General features: G+C 34.4%; 3 protein-coding genes across 4 annotated transcripts in view; 2 read left to right on the top strand and 1 right to left on the bottom strand.

The window, feature by feature from the left end:
* Positions 1-6,697: 6,697 nt before the first annotated feature.
* The window catches only part of LOC136822319 (microtubule-associated protein futsch-like), a 38,526-nt gene continuing 25,881 nt past the window's right edge, over positions 6,698-19,342 (top strand). The window contains exons 1-4 of one of the 2 annotated variants that reach the window (XM_067078558.1): positions 6,698-6,954; positions 12,570-12,650; positions 13,174-13,242; positions 14,343-14,390. In XM_067078558.1, coding sequence (XP_066934659.1) covers positions 6,855-6,954; positions 12,570-12,650; positions 13,174-13,242; positions 14,343-14,390 — 298 coding nt within the window. In that variant the 5' untranslated portion in view covers positions 6,698-6,854. The remainder of the gene's footprint in view (positions 6,955-12,569; positions 12,651-13,173; positions 13,243-14,342; positions 14,391-19,342) is intronic. The other variant, XM_067078559.1, reaches the window with a different exon arrangement.
* On the top strand, positions 11,226-12,318 carry LOC136822271 (homologous-pairing protein 2 homolog). Its single transcript, XM_067078511.1, has one exon. It carries the CDS (start codon positions 11,273-11,275, stop codon positions 11,900-11,902), a length of 630 nt encoding a protein of 209 aa, XP_066934612.1. The 5' UTR covers positions 11,226-11,272; the 3' UTR covers positions 11,903-12,318.
* LOC136822320 (uncharacterized) lies at positions 14,390-17,989 on the bottom strand. Its single transcript, XM_067078560.1, has 6 exons — positions 17,807-17,989; positions 17,302-17,392; positions 16,545-16,616; positions 16,366-16,400; positions 15,949-16,086; positions 14,390-15,629 (listed from the first exon to the last, which is right to left on the bottom strand). The coding sequence occupies exons 1-6, from the start codon at positions 17,973-17,975 to the stop codon at positions 14,509-14,511; spliced, it is 1,626 nt and encodes a 541-aa protein (XP_066934661.1). The 5' UTR covers positions 17,976-17,989; the 3' UTR covers positions 14,390-14,508.

Here is a 19,342-nt window from a genome sequence, read left to right as displayed (position 1 = left end):
AGTTAATTTTTCATTCTCAAGCCTATCAAAAACAAAGCAAAACCCGTGAAACTACATTCTTATACGTTTATAGAGTAAAAAGGCAATGACGACAATTTGTAATTCATGTTCTTACAAAAGATGTAAGAAGATAATATTTTAAGTATCTTCGTGTCAGCAGCATGATATTGAGTATCAATGGCGTCAAGGTTTTGTTTTGCTTGTTTCTTATTACCTTGGCTCAAATGACGCATATATCATATAGGGGGCTTAACTCAGTGGAAGAGTGCGCTTATCAGTCACCATTTCCCTTCCAAAGAAACCGACACTCTCCATCCACGATGCATAAAGAATGATATATGTCCGTCAGAAACTTGAAGTTTTTTTTTCAAAAGATAATCTAAAGAGGAATTGATCAATCAAACCTTTTTATTTTTTTACAAAGTGTAAAAATATAACGGGATATAGACAGAGTTGTGTATTGTGTGTAAAATAAGAAACAAAACATTGACTCAGTTTGATACCAGACACTTAAATACTTGAAGGTATTGCCTATTGGAAATTAACTTGCTTTATGCTGTATTAGGTATAAAGGTCGACTAAAATATGCAAACTAAAAAATCTGAAAGAAATAGTGAGCTTTTCTAAAACTTGAGATATTGACTTGATCTATATGATACCCAAGAAATGAGTATGAATGTCGGAATTGGGGATAAAAAACGGCTGTACGATTCGAAATTTTTTGTTGAATCGTCAACACTATAAAATAAAACATACATACATCTCTGTCCCTGGTGAATCCTTTTCTTACAGTGGGGATAAAATTTCTATCGAAATCCAAATGGGAATCCAGATTCTATTGTTTAAGCTCAAAAAATCCAGTGGGAATGTTTTTGAAATGCAATTTCATTCCATTGAGTTTCAAATAGGAATGAAAAAAGAAGTCAATCTCTCAGTGGGGCTGAAATTATAGGGTATATTTCTCTAGGCTTCTTTCCTCAAGCGAAAAAAGTTTCTTATAGGAGATATATCTATAGAGGTTTGCGAATCAAACTAATTTCTCATTGGGACGCATTGTTTGACCAGATTTTCCAATAGGGCGGGAGTCACACCGGGTTTGTGACTACAATTGTGGACTTTAATGTTTGGGAAAAACACTGGAAAATGCTGGAAAAACAATGGAATGGTCCCCCCTCCCACAGTGGGGAATCAATGTTTAGTGTGAATGGCCTTCCCACCTACTTTTCCAATGCCCTTAAACATTACCACTGGGGCTTCAAGCTTATATTCTACTCTTGTCTCATAATTTTTGTCCATGATTGTAGCAGCAATGTTCAAAATTGGTAGAATAAGATGCAAATTTTAAAGCTATATGCAAAAAACTGAAAAATAGAATGTAAAAGAAATACATCACTCGACCCTAGTAATTAAATATAGCCAAATCATTGAATTCAAAAATTTCCACTGGGGAAACTGTGATAACCTTAGGTACCTACGAAGTGTTTACTTCACTCAAAAATTTCATGAGCCTTACAGAATCTTTCCATTCTGAGGTAGCTCATGATATATTGAAGCTAATCTTTTTGAGGAAGTGAGATATCATCCGCTCTAATCTTTTTGAAATCCATCCAAGCTTGTCTGGTATTATGATGACATCTATGCAAACAAAAAAGGATTTTGAAAGATAGTAGTATATTTTTAAAATCCTAATACCAATGTTAGAAGAAAGCTTAGCATGTTAAATGGATTTGTAAATTTGAAATGAATCATGTCGAATTCGTGTCTTGACGAAGTTGTGTTGGAGCAGTGACTTTAATATGAGACATTTTTTTAAATTTGTACCTGTTTTCAATGAAATATTATATAGTACTTCCCTTTACGAGGCCCCCCCCCCAGCGGACCCAAAATTCACGCCATCACGCCAATTTTTTTTCGATTTCACGCCATCACGCCAGAAAAATTTGATTTTCACGATCACGCTGATTTTTCTCGATTTCACGCCATTACGCCTAGAAAATTTAGTTTTCATGCTCATAATTTTTGTTATATAAACTGTGTGTTTGATGGTCGTCAATCAGTTTTTCATCGGCATTCTCATACGCGTAAGTAAGTCAAGATTATATCATTTTTCCTATCGGAAACACACGAAAAATCTGGAAGAAATTTGACCTCTATTTTTAGTAATACACAGGGGTAAATTCCAGTTTTTTCGGGTGTTTTCGATAGGAAAAATGACGTAATCTTAACTTATGCATATCAAAAATTGTTGGAGAACTAACTGGTCACATCAAAGGGCCCCGGTTTGAGTAAATTAACAAAGCCCCGTTGGGTAACGGAGAAAATATTTGAATTTTGAAGGGTTCAAAGTGCTATTTTAGGATCCATTTCAATTCAATTTGAAAAATAATTCATGTAAAAATAATGGAAATCTTTTAAAAGTACAGCAACTTGAGGGGGGCATTAATTGTAAATTAGCGTGATAATTCAAAGGGGACGAGGAGGCGCAACCATGGTTTGCGCGACAGGAGAAATTTTTCAATTAGTATGGCAAAAATCGACCTCATTTACTCCTTTTTTTCCAAAATATGTTTAAACATCACAGGATTCCTTTGATCAAATCGGCTTAAATTTACCCTTAATAAACCTGTTGACCTTTTTTCAATTTATGGCTTTGCTACAAATGGTAATTTTCCTGAAATAAGACCTGATGTCTTGGATGCATCTAAGAATAAGCATCTAAGAAAGAGAGGGAAATGTTAGTTACGGAGGAAGCGCAACCATGGGTTGCGCTTTGGGGAAAATTTTCATTTTCGACCCCTTCATAGCATTTTCAACTTTATTTTGCTAGCTAGGCAAACTGCTAAAAAAACAAGGAAGTTACAAGGATAAATGGCAGATGAATAGAACTGTTTGCACCGTTTCTTTTATGTTTTAAAATGAAATCTAATTTATAGGAGGCCCCACCATAGTTGGGGCCGACCAAGAAAATTTTGAAATTTAAACCCTCTAAATTGGCTAAAATGGACATAGAAATACGATTCAACTAATAAATATAATTTTCACGATCACGCTGAACTGCAAATTTCACGCCATCACGCCTAAAAAAACTCGATTTCACGATCACGCCGGCACTTCATTTTCACGCCATCACGCCGTTTTTTTCAAAATTTCACGCCATCACGCCACGAAAAACCCTCCATCACGCCATCACGCCAACCGCTGGGGGGGCCTCCTTTACCGCCTGTTACATATTTCGCCATTCAAACCCGAACTTAAAATTCTGAATAAAACGTTACAATATCTAGAATTCTCTATACTTTGAGCTTGCATGTCTCTAAAAATGAAGACACTCAATTCTTTTTTACTTTAGAGCAAATTTCTTGTTGAAAATATCCTTTTCATGTCATTTCGCCAAAACTTGAGGAAACGAATCAAAATATTACAACTTTTGAATTCAAACTTTTCATTTATGACCAATTTTAAGCCATTGAAATGCTTGATAACGGTTAAAGTTGCATTTAAATACAAATTAAGAAAGTTTTGATTGTAACCTAAGACCCTCCTAGTGAGCATGAAATGTTATATTTAATTTGCTCAAAGTATAACCAAAGTCATATTAACATTTGATGAAAAAGAAGACTACCCTGCAACATTTTAAAAACCACAAAAATTTCTTTAGTGTTCTGGTTATTTTCGAATATAGAATTTTAACTCTTCTCTTTGTTTGAAATGTACGAACAATTACCCAGTAACACCCATCTCGGTGAACCGTTGAGAATTCTAAGGATAAAATCCAATGGGATCCCAAAATTTAATGTCTTTCTACCATGAGCAGCAAAGTTTAGCTTTCTAAAATATAGCCTGTGGCGACGGACTATAAAAACTTTAACGTAACAAAGAATCTCATATGTTGAGCTTGATTAGATTATATTACATTACATTACACATATTTCGCTTTTTCAGGGCTCACGCATTGAAATTGAAAGTCGGGGGGGGGGGGCAAAAATTTTTATTTTACGGTGGCGTGGGCCCTGTTTTTCAAAATCCTTCTGAGTTTCATATTGTAGTACGGGGATAACTTTTTCTATTGTGATAATAAAAATTCCGACAAGTCCAATAGATCTTTCGCAGTTTCTAAAGCGGGTTCGGGCACCTGCAATCTGGTCTTTGCACGGAACTGTCTAAAATAATTCCGTCTAAAATATGTTTTGAATTGCCAAAGACTTAATCATTCTATGGGTGTGTAGGGTGTGTAATGGGCTGATTCATGAATATTCAAGAAACGCAGTGGGATACTATCAAACATTTTTTGTTTACTCACATCTGAATCATGCTACAACGCATCGCATACTAACAATGATACTGCTTAGACAAACAAAATGATCTACTATAGAACGCCAAAACAATTAGATAAAACCACAGCTATATTTTAAGTGCACTCACCGTAAAAATAGCTTTTTACATTTGAAAGAAAAAATGTTAACTCAGCTCAATTGTAACCATAAGCCATTTATTATATAGGAAGCATACGAGGGCCTCTAAAACCGAAATGCCGCTTTTTTTAAAATGAAGCGATTACAAACGGCAGTTAAAAAAATCCTACAATTGCTTTTTGGGTCATCGATATATCTTTCTTTGAACACAAGAAGACTCTACAACCTATAGATTCATACTAGGTTTTCCAAATTTACTCATAAAAGTCTCTGGAAATCTATCAAAACCCTTTACAATTTGCTGATCTTTTAGCTCCCTGATTAAAGCAGGTGCTTAAACAGTTCTGAAATTCTGTGCAGAACATCTCCAAAAAAGAAGAGTGCATCTAGCAATGCGTAGGACCTCAGAATATAGAGAACTTTAAAAGATGATGGATGGTATAATATATAATATAACCACACTAAAAGCACATAAATATTGTTGACACACTTGCTACCGTGATATATCGCCTTGCATATTCCATATGTTGTTAGATTTTCAGTAGACACAAACAATTATATTATTATAATCATTTGGGTTGGCTGTCAGCATTAAAAAGGAAAAAAATATGAGACTGTGACGACTGATGATGAAAATGGAGATTCTTCTTACTTCCTATTCCACCAAATATTTTGAATTCATACTTTTTCTGAAACTTTGTCTGAATCACAGACCTCTATAGATGTACTTCCTATACTTGTTTCGCTAGAGGATGGGCAGAAGCCTTAATTTCTTTAGTGGATCAAAAGCTACAGTTACAGATCACTTTGCACATTTTTGGCGATTTTTAGCCTTTGGAGGGCTTTTGATCCAAGAAAGACAGGACTTGAAAACATAATACTTAAAATGAGCGAAGTTCCAAATTTCAAAAAAATATATAAATTTAAATTTTTTTGTCCCGTGCAAATTTTTTTTGTTTCTTTCATTCTAATTTTTCAAAATTTCTGAATTTAAAGTCTTAAAATCATCCAAAATGATCTTTTCAACGTAGTATTACTTGTAATCATATTTTCTCCTCCCAAGAGGAATTTATCAAAATTTCGGCGAATTAAATGCCAATTATTTTTAAAACAGATTTTATTGTAGTCTACAGCCGGGGAGGGGGGAATCCAAGGTAAACGACTTACTGTACGTACGGCCTTTAAGAGTCCTTTTTCCAAGCTTCCCAAAGTGCATTGCAAGGGTCGAAATGAGCAAAGATGAGAAGAATTGCAATCTAAGAGTGTAGGTTTTAACAAATCTGATCATATTTTGCCTTAAAACGGTAAAAAAAATCTAGAAAATGCACCAGAAGGGTTGATTTTTCGCCCAAATTTACTGAAAATCAAATTTGGCTAAATTTTTACTGCACTGTAAGAGTCAAATTTTAAAGGCCTAATCTTGGGCCACACGCACGGTCGTCTTTGAATCGAGTGCACATAAATAGATCTCATGAAACTCTTCAGTTAAACTTTTTTCCTGTTGCTACGCCTGTTTAAGATTTGAATTGCTAAAATATTTGTCATTATCATTATTATCAGCACTATTTGAATATCCATAAATAAGCTTCATTTGAATATTTGTGATATTTTGATAAGTCAAGATACACGTTTTTTTATAAGGGACCTAAATTTGCTCCAAGCCTGGAGTTCCTTATTTTTCCAGATAATTTCAGCCTCGGGGTTCCTTACCCGTATCGAGCTCTTTATTTACTTAGCTGCTAAGTTTGGACTGATATGATGCTGTGTTAAACTGCAATACAGAAAGAGACATACATTGAATTATTGTTTCTTCAATATTTTGATGATATTGTGAACGTTTTGTTTACGTTTTTGTGAATCTGCATAATGTTTCAAGTCCCGGGGGGGGGGTCTACCTTGACCGACATTTTTGAATTGTGAACGTTTTGTTTTTACTATTTTTGTGTTTTTGTGACTCGTGATAAGGTGCATAATGTTCAAGTTTAGCTATTAATGTTACTTACTTAACGTTAACTTGTTTTATTATTCCAAGCCTGAGCATTTCCTTAACAATTCCTTATTTTTCGGACCATTTTCAGCCTCAATTTCCTTATACAACGTGTTCCTTACAAAGAAATGTGTACTTGCATTGCTTTAGTTATACTTCTTCTATTTTTTTCGCGCCATTTTCAATTATTTGGTTGTTATAAATATTTAAGTTACGCATGACTGATTTTTGTGTTTCGCATGGTTGAGCATAATGTTTAGCTTGCAGTCGCTATTTGCAAAGAGCTGCTCTAGCTAAAGAATTAAATTGCTTTATAAAATATCAAAATTATAAAATATCTTTGTTTTTTATCACGGAATTATAAGGAAATTATAATTGTGGTTTTATCTTTTTTTGACTGAAGATTTTTCGTTTTGAAATATAGAATTATCAATAAAAATATTTTATCAAATGGAATGATTATAATGTTGCGTATAATCGCTATTGGTGCGTTATTTTGTGCTTTTTATGCACGTCTGGGTGGTTTTGGTGTTAATGGTTTGGCAATCGATGAAGGTTAGTGAAATATTCTGATGTTTATCAGTGCAGAATTTGAGTCGTAAAAAGAATTAACAAAAAAGTTAACTTAAGAATATTTGACGGAAACAAAAAAGTGAATATTGAAACTAATTCTGAGCTTTTATACTGAAGAAACGTTGTAATGATGTGTACTTCTACTGGGTGGGAACAAAAGAGGGGGGGGGGCCCAAAAAGAGAACCGAGTGAGGCGTCTCTCGTGCACGACATGCGCTCTGCGAGTCGTCTATAAACAGACAGAAATTCATTGCCGTAGAGGTATACACTATCTACGGGCTACACACGTTATGCGTAAGATTATACTCTGGTAGATAAATTCAAACAACGTTTTTCCTGTGTTTTTTTCCCTCTATCGCGCTTGATCTAGTTCCGCTGTTTCAGGTCCTATCCGTAGTCAGTTTTCCGCCTTTTTGGCCGGAAAGGAGGTATTGCTCCACAAACAGCGGGAAAAAATTCAAGATGGGGAAAGTTTTTGTTTGGTGAGAAAGTTTTTCTTGTTGGTTGAGTTGGTCATTGACTGGGTGTGGAAGCAGATTTTTTTACAAGAAAACCAAAATCTTAGAATGGTATCCTGTTTTTTGTGTCTTGATTGAGTTCAGCTAATTATCTATCATTCCCTGATCAGAATCATTTTAACTGTTTGCGAAGAAGGCAATCCTAGCTAGGTAGATCCTTTTTAACCCGCCAGGCGTAGCTAATTAATTAAATTGAACCAATCAAACGGTATTTTTAATCAAACTTTGTCAAGCTTAATCGAACTGTGTTGTCCCATTAATGTTCAACTAAGTTCGGTTGTCTAACTTTAATCGAATATTCACAAATTCTTCAAAATATAAAGTTCGATTATAAAAAATTGGAATTTATTGAATGGAGTTTATTATCGAAATTGTCAAACTTTTTTTGTAGTCAAACTTTGTTGTAGCCTGGGAATCCATGCTATGATTTCTTCTTTGATAAACTGATGGCGAAATGTATAGCATGGTACGGGCTGAGAGTTTGAATTTCTCAGATCCTAATAACGGTTGAAAACATAGCCAATCAAATTTTGTTATTCTTTTACTGGTCACACTTTCTTAGAGAAAGCGCAACTTTCGAAATTTGGTTTTTATTTTAGTAAGCGAGGACAGCGCTAAATTCGAATTTCCCACTGTAAAAAGTGTGAGTCCAATATTGGACTCACAGCTCGAACCCGTCTTGTGTACATCAAATTATAAAAAAAACACACGACGGGTCTCCTGTCTAACTTTGTTGTTGAATGAAGTTTTTGCCGATTTGTTGATGAGTCTAGGTAATGTTCTAGTTGGTGAGCTGGGGAGTTGCTAGTTTCGAGTTGGGGAGTTCGTAAAACTTTACGGCGACCGAAAATTTTCTAATTTAAACTAATGTAGCCCAAAAGTACAAATTTCCAATTAGCCAGTACCAAACATGTTACTGACTTTAAGATCATGAAAATGGTAAGGTGCTGGCTAGCAAAGCCAAAATACTTTTAATACTGTTATGTCATTGTCATAATGCTGACAACATGACACGTTCTTGTAAAAATATTGACAAAATCTTTAAATACAATGATTGTCAAACAAATATTGATCATACTGCAAGTGATGCTTATTGTATAAAATGATGTAAGTTGACAGTCATCTTAGCCTCAAAAAATTCGTAGGGATAGCTTATAGAGCTAGAAAAATAATGACACTTTCTTTTGTCATTTTATCATTGGAATTGACACTTTTTAATAAAAATTTTGATCACATTATAAAATACAATGGTTCTAAAGTCACTTTAATCAATAATTATATTTATACTCAATGTGATGCAGGAAATATAAATGGATATGAATTGACAGTAGAAAATAGCTTTCCATGCTCTCAGCGCACGTGTTTAAGGCAAATAAGCATATTGCAGGTGGTATATGTATTATACGTATTATATGTGTTATATATTACTCTCATATTACATTTACTTTTAAAATCGTACTTTTGATGTATGTTATTCTTTTTCGGTAGCCGGTAATTTTTTAACTCCCCAACTCGAAACTAGCAACTCCCCAACTCGAAACTAGCAACTCCCTAACTCGCGACTAGAATAGTTTCCAAACTCTTTGTTGATTTTTTCTTGTTTGCAAACTTTTTCCACATTTCAATTTTTGCTGAATATTTCTTGTTCTCAAACTTTGTTGAGCGGAGCTTTTTGTCGAATTTGTCAAATATTTCTTGTTGTCGAACTTTGTCCAGCTTAATATGTTTTGTCGAACTTAATAGAATACTTTGTAATTTTAGCAACTTTTGAAAAGTTCAATTAAAAAATTTAATCGGACTTTTGTTGTTCGATTAAGTTCAACAAAGTTCGAAGTTTGGTGAACAAATTAGAAAGTACCTGCCCCTGCTTCCAGTGGTGGTTGGAAATTCTGAAGGACATCCATGTACTTTTGCGAAATGTGTTGGAAATTCCACTCTTTTTTGTCTTTTTAATTCAATTGCTGCGGAAATTCATACATTTTCTTCTCTTGCCTTGGAAATTTCGAATTTTGGTGAAAACTTTTGCATGATAGAATTGGATAAATATTGCAACAATTTTGCAACTTTTCAACTTAAAAGAATCAGAAAATTAATGTAGGAAAAATTTAGTCAATTCAGGACACCCTGAACACAAGTTATTAGGGATTGCAGCCTTATCAGGGAAAGTTAAAAAAGGCAACTATTTTCTTAGCTCTATAGAAGCTGCAAACCATATTTCCAAACTTTAAAAGCTGTAGAACTTGCTAGCTCCATCAAAATGCAAAAGGCCACAACCAAATGAATTCTTCTTTTAATATATACCATTTTATGGTGACCAGCTATCAATGGCAGAGACTAAAAAAGAAGTACTCGTAATGAATTCAGTAAATAGTACATATTCTTTCTATATGGTGTTTGCTTTATACATTAAAGAATTCTTTGAGTGACAAAATATCAATTTATAAAGATCACTTTGTACCCTCTTTGCTTAAACATAGATTAGTTTACAATTACAAAAAAGATTGATTAGTGCAGCAGCCAGCTAAACAGCTATCCAAAAGTTGTGATCGTTAAAGAGATTGCTTCAATTGTTAGGCCTTGATTATTTATTCAAAGTCATAGGGACCTTTTTTGATGGTCTCAGGGGGGAATTGGCCACTGTTTATGCCTTCCAAAAAATAGTTTAAAAGAAGGGAAATCTCACTTTTAACGAGAATGAAATGAAATACTCCTTGTATTGTCTCAAAATTTTTGAAAAAAAACTATCAAAACACACTATCCACCACTTTTGCTATACATACTTTTGTGAGTGTTCATCAAGAAATATGTTACGTTGCTGCATCATGACCCATTTTAGCAACTGTTTCTATAGTACTCATGAAAACACCTGCTATCATGTCCCTCCCTGACTTGCTTTGGGCTAAATCCTAAGGTTGGGATTAAAAAACAACATGTTTTTCCATTCATGCTAGTTCAAAAGGCAGGTCACAAACTACAAATCGTAAAACTTTAATGCACTCAAGAGACTGTTTATTAGAGATACAAAGATAGTGGCATCATTTTTATCAAAAATATAAAGATCAGTATGAAAATATTCAAATATTTATAAAATATAATCCTTTTGGCGCTAATAGTATCTTTAATAATATATCAGAAAGCAATTGTGAAATAGTTATTTTCCTGTCAGGGTGCTGTTTTAAAGGTGAGATAGATATTTTTGATTAACACGTGCACTTTATATATAATATTTGTAACATACATACATAATAATATTGAAAAAATAACTCTTAGTCTTATTACATGTGGCCCCCCCCCCAGTGGATCTTCAATTCACGCAATCACGCACATTTTTTTCCCAAATTCACGCAATGTTTTTTCATAATTTATGCAATTTTTGTTCACGCAAAGCTTTCCAATTCACGCATTCAGATCACCCAAACCGCTTGGGGGCCCTTACATGTGTGATAGAAGTGAAATATATAATACAGGTCGTAGATAGATTTTGACCTCTAGATCAATAAAATACCTTCAAAATGATATTTTTGACAATAACGAATGTTTTCAAGCCTTTTCTTTTGCGTTTTACAGTAAAAAAAGCTGACCTGTGTCAATGACATGTGACCTGCGTTTTGTACTAGCCGCGGAGATAAAAGATTCCTAGCCTCTTTTTGAAGATTGTAACTTTTGGTCCGAGAAAATTTCAAGTCAATATCAAATTCTTCATCATGTGCATTTTAGGAGGTATGGCTATGGGCAATAACATTATATTGCCTTTGTTCCATTCTAGCAACATAAAAAAGAAAATGACTTCTAAACGAGACCCAAATAAAACTATTCAAGAGTATCTTGAAAAACAAAACAGACCATACAGTGCTACTGATATTTTTCAAAATCTGCACAAAGAGTTTGGTAAGACTGCAGTTGTCAAGGCTCTTGAATCACTGGCAGAGCAAAGGAAAGTGATTGAGAAAACTTATGGCAAACAAAAGGTCTATGGGCCATGCCAGGAGAAATTTGGGGATATCAAACCTGAAGAGCTGAAAGCTCTTGACACCAAAGCAGCTGATTTGCAAGAAAAGTTATCCAAACTGAAATCAGAAGTTCATGCCCAAGACAGTGAAATCTCTTCATTTTCAAAACAAATGACAACACAAGAACTTGATAATGCATGTAAAACATTGAAAGAAAGGAATATGGAGTTGACATCTAAAATCAACAAAATTAAAAATGGACGTTGTTTAATTTCTAAAGAAGATCGACAAAAGATTAAAGTTCATACAGGTAAAATGGTGACACACTGGAAGAAAAGAAAACGCATGACAACCGACATGATGGATTGCATATTGGAAGGTTATCCGAAAACCAAGAAACATCTTATCGACGAAACTGGTGTTGAAACTGATGAAGAAATTGGTATTAAAATTCCAACGTAAATTTATTGCATTGGATGAATTTGATGCAGTTATGGGACTTTGGACTATTATGCTAAACTGAGATCAACCCTTTATGAAAGTCTTATTCGTGATTTACTGGGATGACAGGTCGATTATTATTGATATGTGATTTTTAATGGCTTGTTGATGTATGTCTAAAATATATTTCGTGATTTCTATATGTTGCAAATTTGTTGCCAAGAAGTTAACCAATTTCGATGTGTAAACAAGTTCCTATTTGAATTCGAAATGAGATTTTTTTTATATTGATAGGATTTATTGGTTTTTCTTTTTTACAAAGTTGTTTTTGTAGATATTCTCCATATATCCAGTAAGTTCGTTGTTTGAATCTTGAGTTATTTCTTTTTCAAATTGTAAATAAGTTTTGTTTAATGTAAATTGCAATATAAAGTTAAGGTACCATTTTTGCATTTGTGATTCTTTTGATGACATAAGCTCTTATTTATTTTTCTTCTTGGAAGAATATATATTTTGCCCTTTCTAACTTATTCTCAAAGAAAAACCAATTGCATTTTCCTCATTCTCATGTCGAATTGTGTTTTATAAGGCTTTGATTATCAAACCTTTTCATTCTCCTTTTGATTCTGCTATTATTCTAGATAAAATATTAGCTCAGAATAATGAAAAAAATGATGCAATATTTTAGACGATGGCTTTAGACGATTATTACGAAGAGCAAGTGCTGAAGCTGATCGACCACTATTGAGAGAGCAACGAAGAAACAGAGGTATTACTATTAGCACAGATATCCTATTCTTTTACACACTAGATAGGCTAACTGCTCACAGATTTATGTGTCCAGTTTTGAAGTCGATTAGTCCGCCTTGTCGTTTCCTAGTTTACCTTAGATTTCCGAACGTTCGATTTTGAAAACATTCGACTCAAGCTGTTAGCGACCAGAATTCAGAACAATACGGCGAACTAGTCAGCTCTAAACTTGGACACGCTTCCTTTATACGGGTAGCCCAATCCAATCAAGTAATTAGAAAATACCAATACAAAACTTTCGGGTTTTAGTCTTTGGAAATTTGAGCTGGCCTGGGCTGGCCTCGAAAATCATTCGTTGTACCTTACAGTACATCATATTTTAAGAATGATCAAATAATCAAATTTTAAGGGGAGACAAGCGTCAAGAAATGTCATGTGTCACTTTTATCACAATTTTTACAAAAAATTACGGACAGAACGGTCATCTTAACCTTCTGATGTATCAAGTTCTTAACTTATCATTAATATTTTTCTTATCGCAGATGATGAAGACGAAGACTCTATCGAGGCTTCTCACGAATCAGTTGTCCGAAAGCGACGCGAAGAAGAAGGTATCAAATAATACAGTTAACTCTCTCTCTAATTCGATCTTCAAGCGACCAAGAATTTTATTCAAATTAGAGAAAGATTCGAATTACAGAGAGTAGTTAAACCACTTTCCAGGGGACCAATAGTATAGTTCGAATTATAGAAAGATTCAAATCATAGAGATACAAATTATAGAGAGTTGACTGTTCTATTTTATTGTTCCCCTTTTTTGTTGCAGTTTACCCTTTCAAATATATTTTAACTTTACTCTGCGCCACGGATAGTCACGTGATTCATTTTCAACCAATAAACTTTAATCATTTCAACGGCAAACAAATATAATGTAAACTCGCTAAAACATTTTGTATAGACCGATTCCGTGTGACGTCATTTATACCCACTATCAGCCATTTTTCATTAGAAATGGTAGAAAGAATATGTACAGGATGGTTTAAAATGACACCTTGCTTAGGTCCAAGGTTTTCTCAGTTTTCCTGTTTGGCAGGTCCGCATAGTTTCCTGTTTTTTTTTTTTATTTCGCGGGTGAAAATTGGTCAGTTAGGAACAGGCAGCTTGCTTGAGATTTGGTTGAAGATAGTGCCTAAACTGGATTTTGCGGAAAAAGAAAAGAAAAGAAAACATGCAATTAATCTTTTAGTACACTTACTTCTGTTTTCCCTCAATTTTTGACTTGACTTGCTCAAATCTTCTAAAAGTTGTCTTCTTCCCTGCTCCTCCTTTCCAATAAATACAGATTTCTGTCTCTTGAATGCTGGGATTGAGACGAGTTGGTTTAACAAACATTTTTACCTGCAAAATTCGTCTCTGATACTGTGTAAAAACTGCTAGTATTTTGATCGAATTGGTTTCCAATGTTGAGATGACAATTTGAAATTTCTAAGAATAAGCCTTTTCTCTATTACGTTGAAATTTTATTGCTTCTTCGCTAAAAGTTTAAAAGTTGAATATATCGACTTTAGAAGGGGTTCAAAACCAAAAGAATTAGAGATTTGGATCAGTTCAGGACCATCATGGGCCTTATTGTTCCTTATTACCTATTTTAGAGAATGACTCGATAAGTTACTTACTTGGCTGTTATATTATTGTTTTTTGTAATGTTTAGACCACTTCTATCACACACTTTTGGAGAGAGCTGAGCAAAAAAGACATGGTATGAATGATTTTTTATTTCATCAAAATATAAACTGCCTTTTCTATTTACACAAAAATAAGATGCATTAAAACTGCAACAAATCTACACCCTTTACAGTTCGAAATCTATGATAATATTAACTTGATGAATAAAATCTTGAATTTCTTGGTAAGCCCATAACATCGTTGATCTTGGCATAGGGTCCGCTTGTACCTGAAATACTACTTCTAAAAGATGGAAATTGTTGCGAAAGAGGTCTCCCGCGATTTGCTCTCTGATAGATATGGTTTTTTGGTTTTTTATTCTGTTGATGGGGTGGCAAGGCGGGATTCTGCTTCATGAAACACAAGTCCAGTAAAGTTGGAGTGGGCGGCATTGGGCGGTTCTGTATTGCTAATCGATTTGCAACCGCAGGTAGGTCGGTGATTCTTGCGTATGCGTTTTCACCTTTGATTGTACCATAAATTGTATTTGTACTAACTGTCATACCCCCGTCTCGGGGAGACATCATAGCTAAGCCCCCGTCTCTAGGTGAATATTCCGTTACACGGTTGCTATCGTATGGTTCTTTCAGGGGGGTTTGTTTTTGCATTTCTTCAGGTACTTCCTCATACGTTTTGATATCGACATAGATTTCGTTTACCGTAACATTATCCAAGTCGTCTAAACTTCGTGATCGTCTTACGCGAGTTCGCTGTCGTTTCAATGATGCTTCTGATAATCGCTCATCGATGGAACTAGATCGATTCCGCAGCATCTCAAACATACTTATCTCCTTTGCACGATTTTTATAGGTCGATTTATGTTTTCTAAATTCCGATAAAGTGTTTTTCCTTTTTGATGTAAAGTCAATCAAGTATAAGTCTTGTTGACTAGAGTTCTTTTGGAGGCGTCTTTCAAGGTCTTCTAATTTTAATTTAGCCTTTGTCTCACCGTGTGAGTTATGACGTTGCTCATCCAGGCTAGTGTCAAATAGACTGTGAATTTTGAAAGGTGAATCTTCTTGTAGAACAAACTCTGGTGAAGTTGGCAATGGAGGTAAAGGTCTAGCCTGGAAATTCTCAACTGTTGGTTTATTATCAGGTGTTGTCCCAGAGGCTGATAGTGTTTTTGTTAAACATTTAATTTTTTGTAAAGCTTGTTTCGCTTTCAGGCTAGGTGAAGAAACGCGGTCTGGGCTGAAATGCACGCTATTGTGTTTGGAACTTGCTCTCTTTGAAGATCGTTGAGGCGAAAATGGTGAACTTCGATCAGAATCTAAAAAAATACGAATTCAAGGAGTTAAGTTTACTGAATTTGTAGGCTATTGTTGAAGACCTTCGGTCAAGACTTGTCTGATTAACCCATCAAGTGCCACTGGCATTATATGAGATGGCCCAATCTTTGTTAGGTATGGACCTAAGACCTAGTTAAGGGGTGTACGCGCATTTGAAATCCAAAAAAAAACTTTATACCTTTTCATGCCATCTTAATTTAAAAAGAAAGCTGAATGTAATAATGCTACAGACAACATAAATTTTTTTTGTGGAATTTCAGTTCTTGTCTTCTGTTACATTTGAGATCTAGAATTTCTTACCACTTTGTTGGTTCTCTATGGTTTCTTTCAACAATTGAGTTTTTTCATCATTTTCGAGAGTCACTCTTCGTCCTTGTTGGTACACAATAATTTCATCTAATTGCATGGCTACTGGCCTCTCATAAGGGTCACCATTTTCTATGAATCAATGAATTTAATTTTATGGCTATCAGCATTGAGGAGTGAACCTTTCTTTCAGAACAACCAATAAAAACATTCAATCTGTTTTGTGTCGAATATACTCTGGGATCTACTAAGCATCCCCTGGCTAATTGATTTTGGCGAATTGAAAAGTTTTCTACCCAATTAGATTTGAAGTTAATCGTGGATAACTAAATTAACGTTTGGCTAGGTTTCGAGAGACTATTTGTACTTCTACCTTCTTCGAGTAGGTTTACAAAGAAACAAACGTCATACCATTTCTATCGTTGCGCCCTTGATTCCTTGATGCTCTGAATAAAAGAATTAGAATTCTCATTGCAAAAATTAAATTAGAGAAAAGTACCGCCCAAGAGTAGTGTCCCAAGTTAGCTTTCTTTAAAAGAACAATCGCATTATTAAGAAAAGTACTGATAAACGATAAAATAAAGACCTACTTTTTGCACAACTTTCGAGCACCAGTCTTGGTCAATTTCCATAAATCGTAATTTTTTCCATGGCTTGGTTCCCTGTTTGAAAATAAAAGTGATATCATTCAGCATGTATTGTTTTGAGAACCGTCACTTCGTTATCTGTACTGCCAAATCTTTATTCGACACCGATTTCTAATAAAAGTGATCTTTTCTCGCAAAGTCAGTAATTTAAGTTAAAACAACGAATACATTAAAAAAATATTGGTTACGAGGTAGTTGGAAATGGTAACAGCCATGATCGATTATTGAGTGTTTTTGAATATTTTCTTCCCGACAAGAAACGCCAGTCCATACAGTTTCATTTGGATAATCGTTAACGATTTTCAAGACATCCCTTTGTCACAGACCCGCCTCACTCAACAATTTAGCCAAAAATTCCGTCCCGGTGGGAGAAATACCCAACAATTTCAGCCCCACTAGAAAACTTTGTTTTCATCCCATTTAAAAAATTCAATGGAAAAAATTGCTCTCCAATACCATCCCCAATGACCTTTGACCGCAGAAAAATTAAAATTCCTATTTATCCTCACTATGGGTTTCACCGGGGCTGTGTGACAGGGATGTTTCAAGTGCAAATCTTTCCTTTCAACTATCAAAACCAATGAAATTGGTGTTTGTAAAATTTCCTCTATCGGTGTCTGACATGTGTTGATTCGCTCTAAACTCACTCCAAAGTCGGATTCCCCATCTCGGTAAAACAGATTCTAAAATGAAGACTTACCATTTGCAACACTTTCCCAATCCAATCAGAATCACAATACCCATACAAATCACAGCCACTGATAGAAAACAAACCACCCATACCCATAGACCTGAAAAATTCACATAAATATTGCTGGTATTGACTACTTTAGACAAATAATCGATACACCAAGTGTCTGTTTTAAGAAGTAACCATTTGAACCATGGTCGACCAGAAATGGGTGGAGAAAATTCTTTGGAATTTCAGGCTTTTTCGTGTTATGTAAGATGTATTTTTATTAGATTTTGAAGGAGTTGAAAGGGAAATCATTTTTAAAGGGACTCTTGTTTGTAATGAAGAGTGTATCCAGCGGATTAAAAAAAACCCGCTGTTCTGACCCGCAAAGTCGAGGACAGTAAAAGTGCCTTTTTTTACCGTCGTCCTCAGCTGGTCTGAAGCTATCCGTTTCCGTTGCAGAAAAACACACAAACTCGCTATTTCAACCCCTATTGGGTCCAAGTAAAAGGTTGAGAGTTTAACTTACTTGGTCCATTCGATTGGTTTCCATTGTTTTTATACAATTCAATGACATGGTTTCCATCTCCTTCGTTTAACCATTGGTTGATTAAAGGTTCTTTTGTTGTAAGCTGTGACAACCAGTTGTACACGTCATATCTGTTTTGATGGTTTGGTAGGTCACCTCTGCTGTTCATTTTCTCATATTTTCTAGCCTGGTGATAATTAATGAAAGAATTTGATTGACTTCACGCTTTTTTTATTATAAGCATGATGAAATTTGCCAAATAATTAAACATATGCTATCACCATAATGGAGTTTAGCAACAGAACCTAAGAATAGAGCATTTTGGGGACAGCCCCCCCCAGAAAAGCTAAAAAAATTCACAAAAATGCCATTTTATGCTTCAAGTACGTACTATATGCCCAATTTAGATTGAATTTGGATCCTAATTTAAGAATACTTAAGAAGCTTAACGAATGATTTTCTCCGAAAGTTAAGAATATCCATCAGTGATCGAAATCCACAAATTCAAGACAGTTATTCGACTCAGCGGCCTGCAACCCTGTTAATCATTGCCGTAATGAGCATCTAACTTTGGACCCGTAAATGAGACGTTTTGCCCGGCAAATATCTCGTGCAATTCAAGCCGTCATGAATTTTATCATGTCATTTTCTTATACCACGTTATTTTCAAAACAATTTTTTAAACAGATTCACTTATTTTATGCTTCATTTGATTTTAACATGATAAATTAAGAAAAATACATGATAATACATGATAAAATGATAGAATTAACCAAAATAATCATTTTCTAAAACAAGAAAATAATTTCGAAGACATACTGTGAAAAATTTCTGAATATTTTGACAAAAAATCAGTTTGTTTTTATCTTCTAAATATTGATAAGATTTTTGGATACTCTTTTTTCAAGATTTCAAAATTATTTAAATAATAAATATTTTCCAACATCGTTTCTTGACAATTTTAATGCAAATATTTTATGCTACATACAATTTTTATCAATTTCCTATTTTAATCTTTTTTTGTCGATTCATTTGTAGCTTAAACTTCCTGGGACAAGCGTGTTGCCAACGTGTTGGAGCAACACGCTGTGAAAATTGAAAATGTTTCTTTTTTATATGTACACAGGCCAAGCGGAACAACCGCAAAAGTCGGGAGGCTGGAGGCTCAAAATGAGGTAAAATTTGCTAGGAATTTGAAAGGAATCTCATTTGCGCGGGGAGGCTGAAGTCTCCCTAGTCTCCCCGCTTCCGCTGGTCCTCGTACAGAAAAAGAATTGCCTACAAATACAACATAGCTGATTAGTTATAAAAGCATCAATGAAATAATCAAAATTTTCTGCCTTCTTTTTCACAACATTTATTTAAATTTCATTAGCATCAAGTAAATAATACATTTTGGAAAACAACAACAAAAGTAATATAATTCACAACAAAAGCTTTCCAATCAATACGTAATTTAAAAGACTTTAAACGAAACGTCACATAAAACTACCCTTCATGAATACTTCCAAACCAGTACCTCACCCAAAGTCATTC

This window comes from Clytia hemisphaerica, unplaced genomic scaffold (genome assembly GCF_902728285.1).
Source record: "Clytia hemisphaerica strain Z4C2 unplaced genomic scaffold, Clytia hemisphaerica genome assembly, whole genome shotgun sequence".
Lineage (NCBI taxonomy): Eukaryota > Metazoa > Cnidaria > Hydrozoa > Leptothecata > Clytiidae > Clytia > Clytia hemisphaerica.
Note: the sequence above shows the minus strand (reverse complement) of the source record. Positions and strands in the feature narration are given on the sequence as shown.

Coding starts and splice junctions, on each gene's coding strand:
- LOC136822271 (XM_067078511.1), top strand. CDS start 11,273: ATGACTTCTAAACGAGACCCAAATAAAACTATTCAAGAGTATCTTGAA.
- LOC136822320 (XM_067078560.1), bottom strand. CDS start 17,975: ATGAACAGCAGAGGTGACCTACCAAACCATCAAAACAGATATGACGTG. Junction 17,393..17,806: donor AAACCAATCGAATGGACCAA/GTAAGTTAAACT, acceptor TGAATTTTTCAG/GTCTATGGGTATGGGTGGTT. Junction 16,087..16,365: donor AGGGCGCAACGATAGAAATG/GTATGACGTTTG, acceptor ATTGATTCATAG/AAAATGGTGACCCTTATGAG.